The 19,104-nt window shown below is 40.6% G+C and overlaps 1 protein-coding gene across 2 annotated transcripts; it reads right to left on the bottom strand.

Moving 5' to 3' along the window:
* Positions 1–2,141: 2,141 nt before the first annotated feature.
* On the bottom strand, positions 2,142–18,697 carry LOC138144674 (zinc finger protein 879-like). Of its 2 annotated transcripts, none has more exons than XM_069066072.1 (4): positions 18,621–18,697; positions 14,052–14,178; positions 13,423–13,518; positions 2,142–9,805 (listed from the first exon to the last, which is right to left on the bottom strand). In XM_069066072.1, the coding sequence occupies exons 2-4, from the start codon at positions 14,170–14,172 to the stop codon at positions 8,739–8,741; spliced, it is 1,284 nt and encodes a 427-aa protein (XP_068922173.1). In that variant the 5' UTR covers positions 14,173–14,178; positions 18,621–18,697; the 3' UTR covers positions 2,142–8,738. The 2 variants fall into 2 exon arrangements, with proteins under 2 accessions (XP_068922173.1, XP_068922172.1); XM_069066071.1 differs by lacking the exon at positions 18,621–18,697 and adding an exon at positions 18,231–18,599.
* Positions 18,698–19,104: the final 407 nt, after the last annotated feature.

The raw sequence follows: 19,104 nt of genomic DNA on the forward strand, positions 1-19,104 counted from the left end.
AGACATGGAAATAAGAAGGGAACAGTTCCAAGCACGGGGGCCAATTAGTGTAAAGATATGGAGTTGGGAGATGGAGTGTTATGTCTGAGGAATAACACGTAGGTAGGTGTAGTTGAATCATTGGGCATATGAAGTGAAGTATAAGAAGACTGGAAAGATAGAAGGGGACTATTTATATAGAACTTTAAATGTCAAAGGGATTTATATTTGAACCTGGTGGGAATAAGGAGCCACTTTAGTTTACTAAGAAGGGGCTTGGCATGGTCAGATATGTGCCTTATAAATGTTTTAGCAGCTAAATAGAGGACAGATCAGAATAGAGACTTGAGCTAAGAGACCAATTACTGCTCTTGCAGTAATCATGAAAGAAGTCATGAGGGTCTGAACTAGGTTTTGTGAGTGGAGGGAAGGGGACATATACAAGAGATATAAGGGTAGAAACTACAAGATTTAGCCATGGTTGGACATATGGAATGGGAATGAGGAGACAATATCGACACAAAGATTGTTAAACTGAATGACTGGGAGGATGGTGGTATTCTACTCAGTTAACAGTAGGGAGGGTTCAAGCAAAAGATGAGTTGTTTGGGACGTTGTGAGTTTGAAATGCATATGAGAAAGCCAATTTGGCACATCCAAAGGCAATTGGTGATGTGGAAGTATATATAGGAGAGTGATTAGGATTTTATATACTAATCTGTCATTTGCATGACAAATGTATGCTTGTAAAAAAGACAAGGAGAACTCACACAGGGCAAGAGCTCACATGGTGGTAAGAAAAGGGATGCAAGGACTGTCACAAGGTCTTTCTGAAGAACTTTGGAATTGTGTGACGTGGGAGACACTGGCACAGGACCACCCAGTATGGCATGCCTTCATCAGAGGTGTTTGTGTTCTATGAGGACAGCAGAATTGAAGTAGCTCAAAAGAAATGTGAGATGCACAGATTTAGAGAATCCATTCCAAATGTTCACACGGACTACTTGTGCCTGACCTGTGGTAGGGCAGTCTGAGCTCATATTGGTCTAATCAGCCATAGTCAAACACACTATAACTTGACTAACATAACAATGTCATTTTGGTCCTCTCTGAGACAAAGGACAACTACCAATACCAATCTGCATATGCATAGACACATAATAATTAAATTTGTGGGAGCTGACCAAATCATCAAGATACTATGGGGGAAAAAAAAAGGAAAAAGGCCCAGGACAGAGGGAAGGGACTTAACTATTAGTTGGCATGATGTAGATGAAGGATCAGCAAAAGAGTCTGAAGAAGAGTTAGACAAATGGGAGAACCAAGAGAGCATCACAAAACACCAGAGGAGAGTGTCTAAGAAGAGTAGATGGTGCAATTGTCAGACGCTGCAGAGGTCAAGAAGGAAGAATGAGCAAAGGCTATCAGAGATCACCAGATAGAGCAGGTTCAGTCAAATGACAAAAGATGAAAGCTAGATTATAAAGAGTTTGGAAGAGAGATGAGAGGGAAATGAAGGTACTGAATTGAGACAGCTTCTTAAGCAGTAGACTGCAAAAGGGAGAATATAGGCTAGGGGGGATAATAGGATCAAGTAAGGTTAAGAATGGAGGAGACCTAAGTGTGTTTGTAGGGAGCAGGGAAAGGAGACTGAAGATGAAAGAATAGGAATGAGAGTAGCAGCAATCTGCTGGAGAAGATGGGAGCAGCTTGGATAAAGGGTGCACAGAGAGGGGCTAGCCTTGGCAAGAACGACGTCCGTACTAGTCCCATCCAGACATTTTTCCCTCTGATCAGTCTTGAGATTCTTGGCCTTTATTTCCATCTGATAAATTAGTATTTCGTCTAGTTGTAGGAAGCATTTCCTTGGTAGTTATGGCCCCAAACCTGCAAATGAATTTAGGTAGTTTTTGTCATTTTTATTTTACCGGTATAGTTCAACCATGAATTATTAACATTTTCCCAATCATTTGTCTATTTCTGTAAAGGGTCTCTTATAGTTCTAGTTACATATATATCTTGAATGGGTAGATTGACTCAGGTATGCTGAGTGTCTTCGTAGATTGATTCATGTATTTTATACATATTGTAGTTATGTGGAATGAAATAGTTTTCTTTATCCTCCCACTTGGTTTTGATAGTGATATACAAAAAGATTAATATTGTGGGTTTATTTCATATCCTGTCATTTTACTAGTATAAATTAATTTTTTTGGTTTCATTTCTAGGGGTGTCTTAAGTAAACCATCATGAGATCTCCAAAATAGCAATATTCTTGCTTTTTGTTAAACAGTGATAACTGACATTCCTGTTTTATTCCTGATTTCACTGGAAAGGCCTTGGGTGTTTTTTTCATTAGAGATAATGCCAATTCTTGGTTTTAGATAGTTTACTATATTAGGAAAATGAATAGGGGTGGCTAGGTGGTGCAGTGGCCCTGGAGTCAGGAGGACCTGAGTTCAAATCTGGCCTCAGACACTTAACACAAAAACTAGCCATGTGACCTTGGGCAAATCACTTAACCCTAAATGCCCTACCCTCTCCCCTCCAAAAAGAAAAAAGAAAAAGAAAATGACTATTTATGATTCTCTTTCTTAGAATTTTTAATGTTTTGCCAATTTTTTCCTGTTTTTGATATAATCAAGGGAATTTGACTGTTGGTTATTAACACAGTTCATTACTAAATCAACCCTGAATTCTTTGTATAAATACAATTTTGTCTTAAGATCACTCTATGTATAAACCCAATCTAGTCTTTTGAATATTTTGTTGAATTCTTTGCTAATATTTCATCCAATATTTACTATAGATATTGATCTATAGCTTTCTTTCTCTGCTTAATTTCCAATTTGTGCATTTGGGCCATATTTCTCTCATTAATTTGGTAAAATTCAGACTTTTCTCAACTTTTTCAAGTAAATTATTAAATATTATTCATTGATTTTTTAGTATTTGATAGAAATTTGCATACAACTCCATCTGGGCTAGGGTTGTTTCCTTTGGGATTTATGACTCATTCAAGTTTGTTAACGTTAAATTTCACAATTTTGTAGATATTCATAATACAACAGATTCAGAGTTAAAAGCAATCTTGAGTAACTGAGGCCAACCACCCCATTTATAGATGGGGAAAGCAAGGCACAGAGAGTGACTTACTCAGAATCACATTGCTAGTATGTCTGAAACGGATTCAAACTGAGGTTGGTATTCCCGACTCTTAAGTCCAGTGCTCTCATGCCATGTTGTTTCATTTTCATTTTTCAGCTTTGTTAGCACATAATAGGACAAAAGCTCTAATGATTTTTTTTTATCTGTTGTGAATTTTTAAAATATACTTTGGTTTTCTTATTTTATCAAATTAGCTAATAGTTTATATATTTTGTTAGTCTTTAAAAAACAATTCTTACCTTTTTTTATGTAAAAAATTGTTCATCGGGGGCAAAGCAGCGGCCCTGGAGTCGGGAGGACCTGAGTTCGGTTCCGGCCTCAGACACTTAACACAAAAAACCTAGCTGTGTAACCTTGGGCAAGTTACTTAACCCCAATTGCCCACCAAAAGGCAAAAAAAAAAAAAATTGTTCATCTTTCCTCTGGTTTTCAGAATTGCTATTTTGGTTATTTGTAGAATTTTTTGGAGGGGGGCAGGAGGAAGGAATTTCTAGCTTTTAAGGTTTCATAAATTTCTTTTGTTGATAAACATATATAAGAGATGGGACAACTAGGTGGCACAGTGGATAAAGTGCCAGGCCTAAAGTCAGGAAGACTGATCTTCTGAGTTCAAATCTGGCCTCAGATACTTACTATGTGACCCTGGGTGAGCAATTCTGTTTGCCTCAGTTCCTCATCTAGAAAATGAGCTCGAGAAGGAAAGGGCAAACCACTACAGTACCTTTGCCAACAAAACGTCAAATGGGGTCACAAAGAATCAGACATAATTGAAATTACTTTACAACGTATTTCAAGATACGTTTCCCCTAAAAGACTGTTTTGGATAACTCCTGAGAACTTTGGTAAAATTGTATAATTGACTTTCTGAGCCATTCAGTTAAGATTATGTTATTCAGCTATCATTTAAGGTTGAATTTCTTTTTGAAATTCCTCTGGTTGACTACAATTTGACTTATATCAATAAAGACTATTTTCTTCTCTTCTGCATTAGGAATTTTTTTTTTACTCTTGCATAGTCAAATTTTGCAAAGGTGGCAAAGCTAGGAAATATGTATACATTTTCCAATTCCTATTCATTAATTGCCTATTATGTTCAACTTGGCTAAAACTGTCCACATCAATTTTTTCTTTCTTTTTACTATTAAGAATAGTTCTGAAAGGCATACATCAAAGTCCTGAACAATTATTGTTTTACTGTATTTCTCTCCTTGTGGTTTCATTTTTTCCACTTTAAGTACTTAGATACTTTGCCATTTGATACAGATGTTATATTCAGTATTGAGATTGCCTTTAAAGAGACTATTCTGGGGCAGCCAGGTAGCACTGCGAGTAAGAGCACCGGCTCCAGTGTTGGAATGACCTGGAGATTGAATCCCGGGCTCTGACACTTAGCACCTACCCAGAAACACCTGGCCGTGTAACCTTGATCAAGTTACTTAACCCCGATTGCTTTAAAAAAAAAAAAGACTATTCTTCTTGCTTATCTCTTTTCACTGTTTTGTACTGTTGCCACATCTGAGGTTGTGATTTCCACCTTTTTAAAAAAAATTTCCTTAAAGCATAATAGACTACACCATCCTGTCACATTATGCAAATCTTTCCCCTAATTGTTCCAGTTTCTCTTTTAATCCTTCTTGTTTGCCTATAAGCACTCCTCTTTCACCTGTAAGAATCTATTCCCCATTTACCCAAGCTTCCTCCTGGAATACTCAATCATAAGTCATTAAGGAGACAGGCTCCAAACGCCTTTTCCTTCTGGTATGTTTTGTTGAAATTTTTAATGATTCTCCTAGTCACACCTACTAGAGAAACAACACTCAGTTAAAAAAACAAAAACAAATGTACAACTCTTCTCCAAGAGGAAGGAGCTCTGTGTTCTGATTAGAAGGCACCCACTTGTCCTCTAAGGAATAAGCAGACTAAGCTGATCAGGAGGTAAAAAGGTGACCTACTAATGGTCCAAAGAAAATGAGACCAGCAGTAGTGGGTGGTGACTCAGTATTTAGGCATACTGGAGCAGCTCTCTGTTAACTTGATAAAAATCAAAGAAGGTGGGAGTCTTCTCCATTTAATATACCCAAGACATAAAAGATAACTTCCTGGAACTTGTCAAAACATGCTTACTATCTACCCCCAGTAAATACCAGAGGCGCAAATAACAGTACCAGAAAGAACCCAGACAGCAGTTCCAATTATGAAGTCTTTAACAAGAAACCAGAGATTACAAGGGCAGATAGCATTTTTTTTTATCTCTATACTCCCATTAGAGACAAGAAATACAGAAAAGAAACATAACTTAGAAAATAAACACTTAGGTAAAAAGGGTGTCTAAGGATGGAACTTGGATTTCTAGACCATGGGTTAAAAAAAAAAGACAAAACTATTTGGCAAGGTAGAATACACCTAACAAAGGATGTTAATATATTTGTGTGATGTCCTATAATCCAATCAAAGTGATTCAAACTGAACGCGGAGGGGGAGACTACATGTATATCACTGTGCTAAACAGCATAAAAAGAGTAGGCTTAATGAAGGAAGAATGGCAACTGAGACATCCAGAAGATCAAAGGAGACAAAATACAAGAATGGAACCAAACTAAAACGTAAATATGCACATACAAAATTAAGGCAATAAGAGGAACTAAAGGTCCCAATCCTGGGAGGCAAATTTGATTTCATAAGTACTACTAAATCTCAGTAGAATGATCCCCATGCAGGGAAAACAGCTTTAGAAGAATAAGCTTTATTCAAAAGAAACAAAATAATTGATATAGTATAGATGGAAGACTTAAGTAATTATTTGTTGGAGTTTTTTTTTTTTTTTTTTGCCTTTTTGGAGAGCAATTGGGATTAAGTAACTTGCCCAAGGTTACACGGCTAGTTTTTTTTATATGGGTGTTACATGTTTGAGGCCAGAACAGAACTCAGGTCCTCCTGACTCTGCACCACCTAGCTGCCCCCCCGGAGTTCTTTCTCTACCAAAAACAGGACAGAAGTAGTTAATTTCTGGGTCTTTTCTGAATGCTAATTTCAACTCCCAAAAATAAACAAAGCATACTTTTATAAGTGGTTGGGAAGTGATAATGATGGGACTCATGGGACAAAGAGTACTAGTGTATATGATAAAGAAAGCAAAACCAAATACAGTTTAAGATTCATTCTAAAGACACCTGCAAAAACATTCGGAGGAAGGCTAGGAAGGAACACACAGACTAAACTTCTATAGGCATCTAAGCCGAAGATAAGCTCCTAAGAATGAAATTCTTTTTTTTTTTTTTTTTGCTTTTGGGAGGGCAATTGGGGTTAAGTGACTTGCCCAAGGTCACACGACTAGTTTTTGTGTTGAGTGTCTGAGGCTGCATTTGAACTTAGGTCTTCCTGACTCCAGGGCCGGTGCTCTATTCACTGTGCCACCTAGCTACCCCCAAGAATGAAATTCTAAAGACACAAAGGGAAGCAATTCCACTGAGAGGGGAAAATGGGAGCTGAAGATATCAATTGTAGATAGCTACACAGACACCTCACCAAGCAAATCATGTTTTTTAAAGACTACACGAGATAAAAGAGGATGAATAAAAAAGCATGGTGGGATTTTTCAAGACTAGGGGTAGGAATAAAAAATTTAAAAATGCGATTAGGCTGCTGGAAAAAAGCTAATTAAAACTGTTTTCTTAAAGTAGAACCCACCAAAAAAGAAAAACCAACAAAAAAAGTTTTCTTAGCCATATTGTAAAAAGAAAATGCAAGAGCTAGGACTATTTTTCCAGGTGGATGGGAGAACTGACAAAAGAAAGAGTTGAGTTTCTGTTCTCTGCCAAAAAGAATGACCAGTGGAAAAGAAAGAACTGGACAAAAATAGCTAACAGGAAGTTAATACTCAAGATAAATAAGCACATAGTAAAAGGGTTATTAATTCACCACAGGTCCTGATGAACTAGATCCTCACTGCCAGTGATACTTGAAAGACTGAATAAAAGGGGAAGAATTGCAGGAATGAATAAAAGCAAATATTGCTCTGAGAACAAAAAGATAAAAGAAAGGTTTCTGAAGATGATTAGCAAACATGTAGAAAAGGGAAATGGGATCACAAAAAGCCATCATAGTTTCATCAAAAATAGATGTCAGAATAACCTTATATCCTTTTAAAAAGGATTTGTTAAACTGATGGGTCAGACTGACTTACATTATAACAAATGCTCTTATCGAGAATCTCATTCTTTTCTTGTGGAAATGGAAACATGGGCTAAATGACAGAAAATGTGATGGATCCAAACTGATCAAATGACTAGCCTCAGAATTACAATTCTGAATCTGAAAGTTAGAAAGTTAGTAGGCCATCAAGACCAACCCATACCCAAAACAAATACCTACTTTCACATATTTGATACATGACTATCCACAAATTGTTCAAAGACCCATGGGAATTCACTGCCTCTCAGGATACCTCGCATCACTTTCAGACAACTCTATTTGTTAGTTTTCCTCAGAATCAAGGATCTTTGCAATTTCCACCAACCACTCCTGGTTTTGTCCTTTGAATAGGCCTTTAAATACTTGAACACAACTGTTAGGTTTTCAAGTTCTCTCAAATTGAGCCTAACTCCAGTACCTTCAGCCAATAATCCCACGACCTTGACTCAACATTATTCACCACCCTTGTTGCTCTTCTCCAGACAATTTCTACCTTACCAATGTCCTTCTTAAACTGTGGTGCTCTACACTAAACAGAGTCCTCCAGGCAAGGGCTGATGCAGTATACAGGCCTATTGCCTTCTTATTCCTCCACATTAAGCTTCTTAATGCATTAGACTTTTTGGCAGTTATTTCACAATATTGACACATACCAAGCTTGAAGTTCACTAAAACTTTCAGATCTTAAACTGCTATGCATCCTCATTCCTGAATTCTGAAGTGCCGAGACAACATCTAGAGTACTGTTAGATCTAAGTACCATGCTTTAAAAAAATAAACAGTATTTTACATGTGTTACGTATATAGCTGCTGCCTTTTTTTTCCCCCCAGAATATCTCATTTTGATGCTTCTATACTCTCACCCCTGAGCTACTCCAAAGAGGAATGGGCTGCCTCAGGAAGGAGTGGTTTACCCCTTATGAAACATCTTCAAGTAAAAGCTGAATGATTACTTCATGGGTAGGTGTGTGGTAGTCAGGTTTCTTTTAAATTATGGGTTACATTAAGTAGGTAGTGAGGTAATTAACAACTCTGAAATGCTTTGTGGACTAAGCATGAATTGCTGCTGAACACAAGCCCATACTCTGCATTCAAAGGTTTTTTTTCCTCCAATATGAATTCTGAGGTCAGCATGGTGTAATGAAAAGAAAACTGGATTTGGCTCAGATCTCAGTTCCAATCCTTGATCTGCTACTTACTACCTGAGTGACATTGAGGAGCTCAGTTTGCTTCTAGCCCATTTTCCCTATTAGCTGTAAAAATCAAGGAACTAGAATACATTTCAAAAGTCACTTCTAATTCCAAACTCTCTAATACTATGATTAAACTATTCAGTCACTTTTTCACTTTGGGTGAAAACCCTCCCATACTCATTACACTGAAAGTTTCTGTATGAACTGTCAAGATAAATAAAGAATGTCTTGTGGCTGAAGTCTTTCAACATTCATTGTATTAAAAGGATTTTCTCCAATATGAATTCTCTGATGTACAGCAAGGTGTCCAGTCTTTCTGAAGGCTCTACCACATTCATTACATTTATAGGGTTTTTCTCCAGTATGAATTCTCTGATGTACAGTAAGGTGTCCCTTCTGTCTGAAAGCTCTCCCACATTCATTACATTTATAGGATTTCTCTCCAGTATGAATTTTTTGATGTATTGTAAGGTAACTTCTCTGGCTAAAAGCTTTTCCGCATTCATTACATTTATAGGATTTTTCTCCAGTATGAATTTTATGATGTTTATTAAGGCTTCCCCTCTGGCTGAAGGCTTTCCCACATTCATTACATTTATAGGATTTCTCTCCAGTATGAATTTTATAATGTTTATTAAGGTTTCCTCTGTCAATGAAACCTTTCCCACATTCATCACATTTGAAGGATTTCTCTCCAGTATGAATTTTCTGATGTATATTAAAGCTTCCCCTCTGACTGAAGGCTTTCCCACATTCATTACATTTATAGGATTTTTCTCCAGTATGCATTGTTTGATGTACAGTAAGGTGTCCCTTCTGGCTGAAGGCTTTTCCACATACATTACATTTATATGATTTCTCCCCAGTATGAATTTTCTGATGAATAGTAAGGTATCCTCTGTCTCTGAAGGCTTTTCCACATTCATTACATTTATAGGATTTCTCCCCAGTGTGATTTCTTTTATGTTTAGTAAGGTTTCCTTTTTGGCTGAAGGCTTTCCCACATTCAGTACATATATATGGTTTTAATCCAGTATGAATTCGTTGATGTACAGTAAGGCTTGAGTTGGAGTTGAAGGCTTTTTCACATTCATTACATTTATAGAGCTTCTTTCCAATATGAATTTTCTGATGTGCAGTAAGGTATCCATTCTGTCTTAAGGCTTCAACACATCCATTATTATTCACTATAAGTCTTTTCTTTAATGAAATATAATTACACTGCTTTGGAGTGGAATCCTTGCTTTTCCCCCTACTCTTCTGACAAAGGCGACCTGAAAGAAACACAATAATGTTAATATTGGATTCTTTTGAACTATAGTAAAGAATTCTTTATAGTAAGTTGTAAAGTATTTGTACCTTATCAATAAAAATGAAAATGAATGAATAGAATAAAGACTGGTAACAGGAAACTATGGCCTCATGTATATGATAAAATACCTATCTGTTCAGTACTAAAGGGATTATTTCATAGTACTTAAAGCAGCTTGTCATTTTCAGAAGCAACCGTTTTCCTTTTCTGAATATTTAGACATTTCCCCAGAGTTTACCTGCAATAATTCTGTAATGGCATGACAAGCTGCTAATCCTAACAGTGATCTCTTGATAAAAGTCAAAAACAAAACTGAAACAAAACCTATGTCCAACTGGCTAATTTTGATTACTTAAAAAAAGGAAAGCAATGAAATCCAAAATTCAGGGGAAAAAAATCAAGAAATAATACAAAGATAATCTATATTTTATATACATAAGATTTTGGGTTTGGTTACCTAGTTAGTATTTAAATTTCAGCAAGTTTTTGATGTTAGAGCTAAGACAAGATGGTAAAGATGGCTTTTTTTTTTTTTGGAGGGCAATTGGGGTTAAGTGACTTGCCCAAGGTCACACGGCTAGTTTTTGTGTTAAGTGTCTGAGGCTGGATCCAAACCCTTGTCCTCCTGACTCCAGGGCCAGTGCTCTATTACTGCACCACCAAGATGTCTTGAGAAGCATGAGCTTGATAACAGAAAAGCTAAGAAAACTTAAAGTTGTTTGAATAACTTTAATCAGGGTTGATTAATTGATCTAGTTGATATGTTGATTTGTGTTACTAAACTTTTTTAAAAAAGCTTCATTTTGGACATACTGGGTTTAAGATGTCAATAGGACACGAAGTTTAAAGTGTCTGATAATCAGCTGATGATGCAGCCTAAGGAAGCAGACTAGGGCTAGATAAATTGATCTGCAAATAATTCACCAAGAGACATCAATGTAAATTCAATCTATAGGAGCTGAGATCAGCAAAGGAGGAAGTAGAGAAGGAAAAGAGAAAAGGGCTCAGGACAAAGCCTTGGGGGACAGTGGACAGACATATCTGAAGGTCCAGTAAAGGAAACTGAAGAGTACTTGTATAGACAGAAGTCCTTGGAGAAGGTAGTACAGCAAAAACCAGAGGAATAAGTATCCAGGAAGAGAGGGTGGTCAGGGCCACATATTGCAGAGTTTCTACCTTTGTCCTTAGAAGGATAAGGATGAAGAGAGGGCCGTTAGACTTGGTGGTGAAGAAATCACTGATAACTCTTTGAGTCCAGAAAGGATGGGGATGAGTTTGTTAAGTGACTGCTCTGTGCCAGGCCCTGTACTAAGCCCCGGGGATTCAAAAAGAGGCCAAAAACAGTTCCTGCTTTCAAGGAGCTTCCAATTTTATGGGGGAGATGACAAGCAAACAACAATGTATGATCAAGTTATGTACAAGATAAACAGAAAATAACTTAAAGAGTAAACACCCAAGACAGGCAGGAGTAGTTTTCCTGTAGAAGATTAGATTTTAGCTGGAAAAAAATGCCTTGAGCTGGGAGATGAAATTCCTTGTTCATGGAACAACCAGGAGGGCAATATTACTGAATTTTATAGCATTTGTTCAAGAGTAAGGTGTAAGAAGACTTGAAATACTGGAGGGCAACTAAGTTACGAAGAACTTTGAACACCAAGAAGAGGATTTTATATTTGATGCTGAAAGTGACAGAGACCTACTTGTGTTTATTAAGTAGAGAGGGTAACATGTGTGGAAAAGGGCATATTCTAATTTTTTTTCTTTTTGGAGGGCAATTGGGGCTAAGTGACTTGCCCAAGGTCACATGCCTAGTAAGTATGTCAAGTGTCTGAGGCTGGATTTGAACTCAGGTCCTCCTGACTCCAGGGCCGGTGCTCTATTCACTGCGTCACCTAGCCACCCCAAAAGGGCATATTCTAGAGATGTTGCAAAGTTGAAATCAACTGGCCTTGGCAACAGATTGGATGGGGAGGGTGAAAGACAGTGAGGAGTCCTGGATGACCCATAGGTTTCAAAACTACAAGGATGGTGATAGGAAATGGAGGAAGGGGAGGGTTTAGGGGGTGAGTTCTGTTTTAGACACATTGAGTATAAGATGTCTACAATGGTAAATGCAAGACCAGCAGAGAGGTTGGGGAAGGGTAGGGAGATTTGAGAATGATCAGCTTAACGATGGTAATTAAAACCACGGGTGCTGATGAGATTCCTAAGTAGTACAGAGGGAGAAGAGAAGTAGGCCCAGGACAGAACCCTGAAGGACACCTGTGGTTAGTGGGTGTGACTGAGAGAGGGACCCAGCAAAGGGGACAGAGAACGGTCAGAGAGGGAAGAGGAGAACCAGGAGAGAGTAAACCCAGGGAGGAGAGAGTGATCGGCAATGTCAAAGGTCCACTCTAAACTTACCTAGGCTGGTCCGTAGACAAGGGACCTAAGAATTATCAGAGGCTGTGCTCTGCTGTCATAGTGTGCAGAATTCAGAACCCAATGAGGCAAAGTAGAACTCTAGTGTAGAGTTCTAGTAGAACTCCAAAAAACCACTGGACAAAATCCTGCTGGAAAAGAAATTTCGGGGTATCCAGGAAAGAGGCTGTCAGACTGTCAGACAATTCCAAATCCTTGCACCTGCACATCAAGAATATTTTCTTCAAGAGAATGTGATTTTCCTACAGCATCCTTTTGTTCTCTGCCACAAATACCTACCATAGAGCTTGCTGACTGAGGGACAGATCACTCCAGAGGTAATATATATATTTTGGGGAGCGCATAAAACACTGAGGGTTTGGGAAAGGCCTCATATACAAGGCTATCCTTGAGCTGGGACATGACAGAAAACACTTCCTATGAAGGACAAAAGGGAAGAGAGAACATTTTAAACATGAGGTCAGCCTTGGCCACTCTCTTCATTTTACAGATCAGGACAAGGAAGTTCAGAGGATACCAAAGGCCAAAGTGAATGGCAGCAGAGACCAAAGCTCCCCAATCCTAGGGCTTACATTCATTCTAGTATGCCAGCCAGCTGATCTCAAGATCTTATTCTGGATGATAAAATAAAACATTTTAACCTCAGCAATATCACTCAGCTCTTTGGTAATTTTCTTATTTATGACGTAGAAAAGTGTGATATTTCTGAGGACAAGGAAATTGTTCTACTGGATATGGGGCATAGACAGTCTGGGCTCAAAGCATGGTTTTGCTACTTCAGAATTGCACAACCTTTCCTCAATCACTTCATCTCTCCCTCTCTCTCTCTCATAGTTCTTAAGATAGAAAGGGTCTCAGAGGCCATTTAGGCCAACATTTTCATTTTACAAAGGATGAAGTTGCATCTCTAAGATCAAGGGTTTGAACTAGATAGTTTTTTGGGTAATTTCTAGACCTATCTTAACTGAAAAGGAGAAAAAAAAGATGAATGACTAAGATGAAATTTACATGAGACAGTCTCAGGCCATTTAACACCCCCCCTTCCTCCCCCAAGAACTCTGAGTAAGAATACCTTGTTCCAGTTCCTGCATCCCCTCCTCTGATTTCTCTGCTACAGCTAGCAGTCATTCGTATCTGTTGGGTTCTTCACTCACTCACCTGGAAAGGGCCTTCTTGGAACTTTTCTCCCAAGCATCCACTGTGCACCTCCTCTTTCTAACTTGGAGATCACTTTTGGTTTGGAAATTGGAAACCCTGCTCATGGGAAAATAAATGTGAAACTTTTGGTTATAAAGAATCATTTCAGAATCCAATACTAATCTCTTTACCTTCAGAGAAAGAATGGAATCAAAGGAAAGCCCAGGGGTGGTCACAAAGCACTTCTGAAGGACTCTCTGTAGTGGGTCACAAAACTAAGGAATTTGGCTCAGAAAGAAAATGAATTTATTTGACCTAATTCATGACTTGTATTGAATGTTGCATTTTGGAGGGGAGGGGGAATGACCTACAGGAACATGTGGGGAATAAGCAACTTCAGGAATAGGACACTGATGCTACAGTTTTCCACTGTGCAAAGTGAGCCCTTTCATGTGGGAACAGAAACACTGTCTCTTAACCAAAAAGGGATTAGGAATAATTCCACATTCAAATGATCCTTCAATATCCTGTCATACTAAGAATAAAATTGGTAATTTTTTTTCAGATTTGCTGGCTAAAAGTTGAGAGGCAGAATCTGTAAAAAGTCCTTCATGAACAGATCTTAAATCACAGGGGAGAACTGTCCTTACCCAGGGAGATGAGGTTCTTATAATTCTCAAGCATCACATCTCTGTAGAGATCTCTCTGAGCAGAATCCAGATGCTCCCATTCTGCCCTGGTGAAGTCCACAGCAACATCTTTGAAGGTCATCGATGGCTGAAATATCAAATATATTCCTACTCACCCAGGGACACTTCATTGCATGTACCTCAACCATAACATGAAATGCACAGGTTATTTCAGGGGTGGTTCTCACAGCTTTTAGGATTTAGAACATGTCCTGACATCTCGGTGCTCATTAGAAAGCAGGCTTTTTCCCCCCCCTGAATATAGCCAATTTGGGAATTTGTTTTGCTTGATTGGAAAACAAGGAACTGGTTTTTCTTTCTTTCTTAGTGCTGGAGGGAAGGCGACACTGAAGGGAGAGAACATGATTTTTGTTCATGGAAAATAGCTTTAATTAAAAAAAAATAAAAGTTTCTGGCTTGGCTAAGAGTACGTAACCCCATTGGAAAGTAAACTCCTTGCCTGCCACACAGGAGATGCTTAACAAATTCTTGTTAGTGGATTTTTTGAAAGGTGTATGGTACAACAGAGGGTTGCAGAGAGCCCTGAATGGCAAATGAAAGTGTAGGGAGCAGAACAATGGAAGGCTCTCTGCTTGAGAGTGCTGTGGTCTGACTCCAGTAGAAGATAATCTGGTGGCAGGATGAAGAAAGGGGGAATCAGTGGTAAGGAGACTGATACGTCCAGGGGGTGACAACAGGGGCCAGCCCCAGTACAGGAGTCCTGCCAATAGTGCAAATTCCCCAGCAGCAAAGTACACCTGCTTCAACCCACCCATTAACAGCAGGGCCTTGGACTTCTACAATGCTTTGGCCTACAAAGCATAGTATTTGGTGAGCTAGGTGGCATAAGGGATTACTGCCCCACTTTACATGGTGAGGCAACTGTCTTGGGAAGGTAGGTGGCCATCCCAACATCATAAAATGTTAGAATCAGTTAAAATTTCCGCTGCACTATAGTGTGCCGATGCCAAGCTATGCTCTCCCATAACACAATGCCACCCAGCCATCCAGCTGCTCCCCGTAGCCAATGGTGCAGCTGACAAAGCAACTGGGACTGCAGTCAGGAAGACCTGAGTTCAAATCCAGCCTCAGAGACTTAGGAGCTGACCCTGAGTATGTCATCTAACCTCTGTCTCAGTTTCCTCATCTGTAAAATGTGGATAACAAGATGTACCTTGCAAGGTTGTTATGAGGATCAAATTAGCACAATGCCTGGTACATTTAGGGTTAGGGTTCCTAGTTGGTGCTTATAAACGACATTTCCTTTTCCTTTTTTCCCTGTCTCCCCACATCTCACATTATCCCACTTAACTTCCCCCTTTCCCCATCTTACATTTAGTGATGGTCCTTCTTTTGGAGACAAACTCTTCTACCTGCACAAATGTTCCTATGTGTCTTCCAAGGGATTATAGCTTCTATCACCCCTTCTTTTTCACTCACCTTCAATTTCCCTGTCTACAGATTACTTTCCTACTGTCTACAAACACTACTCAAATCTCAAGAAACCCTCTACAGAAATATAGATTTAGAGGTCAAAGAAATGTGCCCTGAAGAGATGTGCAAATAAAGACAGACTGTCGGTGGACCCCATCTCAAAGGGAGGCCTCCACTATCTTAGACCTCCAGTCCCACCTAAACTTTCAAATAAGATTAACTAGAGATCTGCCCCACCAAGATGGTTGGATGAAATGTTTTTCCAGTCAAGTCTGACTCTGGCCCCGTTTGAACTTTTCTAGGCCAAGATACTGGCATGGTTAGCCATTTCCTTCTCCAACTTATTTTACAGATGAGTAAAAGAAAGCAGTTAAGTGACTTGCTCAGGGTCACACATCTAGTGTCTGAGGACTGCACCATCTGACGCTCAAAGCTTTCCCCTCAAACCACCCAAGAACCTATCCCAAACTCAACCTCTAAAACAAGGAGTCTGGCTGAGCAGTCTTTTTGCTGCCTGCCTTAAAACTAAGAAAAATGCTCTTTGTGTATATATCCCTCTGTTCTGAGGAGCTGCTAGATACCTAAATGCCCACAAGCTGCTTTTTTCTTCTAGCCTTGATCTCCAGGAAAAGGGAGATGGAAGGAATTACTCTCCTGGAGGATCACAGGATCTCTGGGCTGGAGAATTCCCTGAAACTATCCTCTTATGGCTCTCAGACCTACACCTCAGCCTTCTTTGCTGGATCTTTATTTTTTATTTATTTTTTAAAAATAACAGATATCTACTTTTTCTCTATCACCTCACTCCTCACTGAATAAGAAAAACAAATCTCTCATAAATATTGTCAAGCCAAAGAAATTTTCCTTGATTTGTTTACTTTCCACAAGACTGAATATTTTGTTTTTTCTTCTTTACATCAGTCCAATTATATTCCCCCTTCCAAGTATACTACTTTAAAAAAAATGGATATTAATATCTTGATTAAATCCACTGTTTCCCAGGGCCTGCAAATTGCTCTTGATTTTGGATCTTTTCTGTGTTGTACCTAACCCACCTGGGCACATGGGCTAAAACAGGCTGAGGGTAATCCACAGGCCTTAAACCTGTTGGTGAGCTAGGGGCATGTCTTCCCCAAGCACATGAAGACTGCCCATCTGGCAGAATGCGCAAATGAGAACAATTTGTTCCAAAGGCCATGCAGGCAACCAATGCTGGTCAGACATCAAAGATGCCAAGGTCATCCTGACTTGTCTTGCCACTAGACTTGGATGACTCAGCAGGAGAAAGTGAGGCTGATAACTTGGTGCAACTCTGCCTCACTCAAATACAATTCTTGCTAGACTAGAATCTTTGAGTGCATACTGGACATTTCAGATTTGATGTCCTGTAGGTGACTTAAACTCAACATACCTGAACGAGAACTGGTAGTCTTTCACCCCAACTCCTTCCCCTTTCCTATTATTGTCAAGGGCACAATTATTCTTCCAGTAACACTGATGTAAAACCTAGGGGCCATCCTTGATGTCTTTTTCCTCCCAATCCCAGAGCCAATCTGTTAAAAAGTCCTGTGGATTCTAACTTCATAATCTCTCTCAAATATATGCCCTTCCCTGCTCTGTGCAGAGTGCAGGCCCTCATTATCTCACACCTGGACTACTTCTGTAACTTGTAGGTTGGTCTCCCTCTTTTCCAAGCCATCCTTCATTCACCTGTCAGATTTATCTTCAAGGGCAGATCTGACTTTCACACTCACAAACACACACAAAATAAGCTCCAGTGGTGCCCTCTTGCCTCCAACTTCAAGTATAAAATTCTGTTCAATTATTAAGCCCTTCATAACCTGGCCACTCCCTACCTTTCCAGTCTTGTTCTACTTTCTGCCCTCCATGTTCCCTTGATGCTGTGTTACGGGCCTCCCAGCTGTTCCTTGTACAGGACCCTCCAGCTCCTGACTTTCCATTAATTATCTTCCATGTCTGGAATGCCCAACTCCTGACTTCCTTCAAGTCTCAGATCAAGTCCCATCTTCTGCAAGAAGCTCTTCTCAATCTTCTTTTTTCTTGTTGCCTCCCCTTGGAGACTAGCCCCCAATTTGTCTACATCTTATTTGAACACAGCTGTTGGCATGCTGCCTGGCATCCCCATTAAAATGTGAGTTCTTGGGGGCAGAGACTGGTTTTTGTTTGTTTGCTTGTTTTTGGCCTTTGTTTTCCCAGCACCTAGCCCAGTCCCTAGCATAAAAAATAGGTGCTAGTAGTTGACAGATTCTCATCGTTGTCTTGTGACTTCCTTCAAATCTCAACTAAAATCCCACCTTTGCCCAGAAGTCTTTCCCTGTTCTCCATAATGATGGTGCCTTCCCTGAGAGATCATTCCCCAATATATCCCGCATACAGCTTGTCTGTTGGCATGCTGTCTCCTTTAACAGACTGTGCATTCCTCCAGAACAGGGGCTTGTTTTGTGTCTTTCTTCCTTTGTATCCCCAGTGATGGCACGGTGCCCGCCAAACGCTATGTCACCAATAAATGTCGGTTGACTTGGCCTGGCCTCTGAACCTCTTTTTCACGTTTTAATGTTACCACTTCACTCTAAAAGTCATCACATTGCGTCACGGACCTCCCATGCCAGACTCACTCCCATTTAAGACCTCCATGTCCCTCCCGTACCTGGTGCTGGGGCCGGGCTGCGTACTCCCCAGATTTACCATAAGCACTTCACACTACACAGATCTGATCCGGGAGGCAGGTCCGGGTCATCGGCTTCCACTCCCCTTCCTCCTCCGGCGGCCCATCCCCCGCGGACCCCAGAACGAGGGAGAGAAGGGCCCGGATGGTGACACCCCCAATGCAGTCCTTTCTACCGCCTCCCACGGTCTCTGCTCTTCTCCCTGCTCCTGCTCCTTTTCCCACTGCCTTGGGATGAGTGAATGCATGAAATAAGGAACGAATGCACGGCAATGACATAATGAACAAACGCACGGGCAATGAGGAAGGCATGAACGTCTAGGAATGAGCAAATACCGGGAAGGAGGAATCGCAGTCGGGACGAATGAAGGCCTCCAAAGGCCGCACCAAGCCCCTTCCCGTCCCCTCACCTGGCAGGCCGGGGCTGGTCGGGCCCCCCCGGGGAGGCTCCTCACGGCCACCTCGGCCTGGGCCTGGGCCCGCAGCCCGAGCCGCCCCGGCCCCTCCGCCGCCCCCAACCTCGGAGGCCCCCCAGCCCCCCATATCCCCGCGCTCTTCCCCCTAGGCTCCGAGTCTGGCCGCACAGAGGACTGCGTCGCCATCCCGAGCAGAAGGGCCCGGAGGGCGGCGGGGAAGCGGCCTCTACAGAAGAGGGCGACCCTACAGCCGGACTCGAAGGGCCGCCCGGGAAGACGCTCGGAGGATTCCGCGCAGCTTCCGGCCTGGAGAGAACACTTCCGGTCGCGCAGGCTCAGTTCCGTCCTATTAGCCTGTCTTTGGGGAACGCTTCCTCAACCAGCCCCCTCCGCCTCCTGGGAAACATAGTCGAGTTCTAGGGACGCTCTCTGCGCATGCCCAGGATGCCCACTGCCTTCCTGACGCTGCCCAGGGTCA

Source organism: Petaurus breviceps, unplaced genomic scaffold, assembly GCF_028583685.1.
Source record: "Petaurus breviceps papuanus isolate PSGF00001 unplaced genomic scaffold, PetGlider_PUasm1.0 90709, whole genome shotgun sequence".
Lineage (NCBI taxonomy): Eukaryota > Metazoa > Chordata > Mammalia > Diprotodontia > Petauridae > Petaurus > Petaurus breviceps.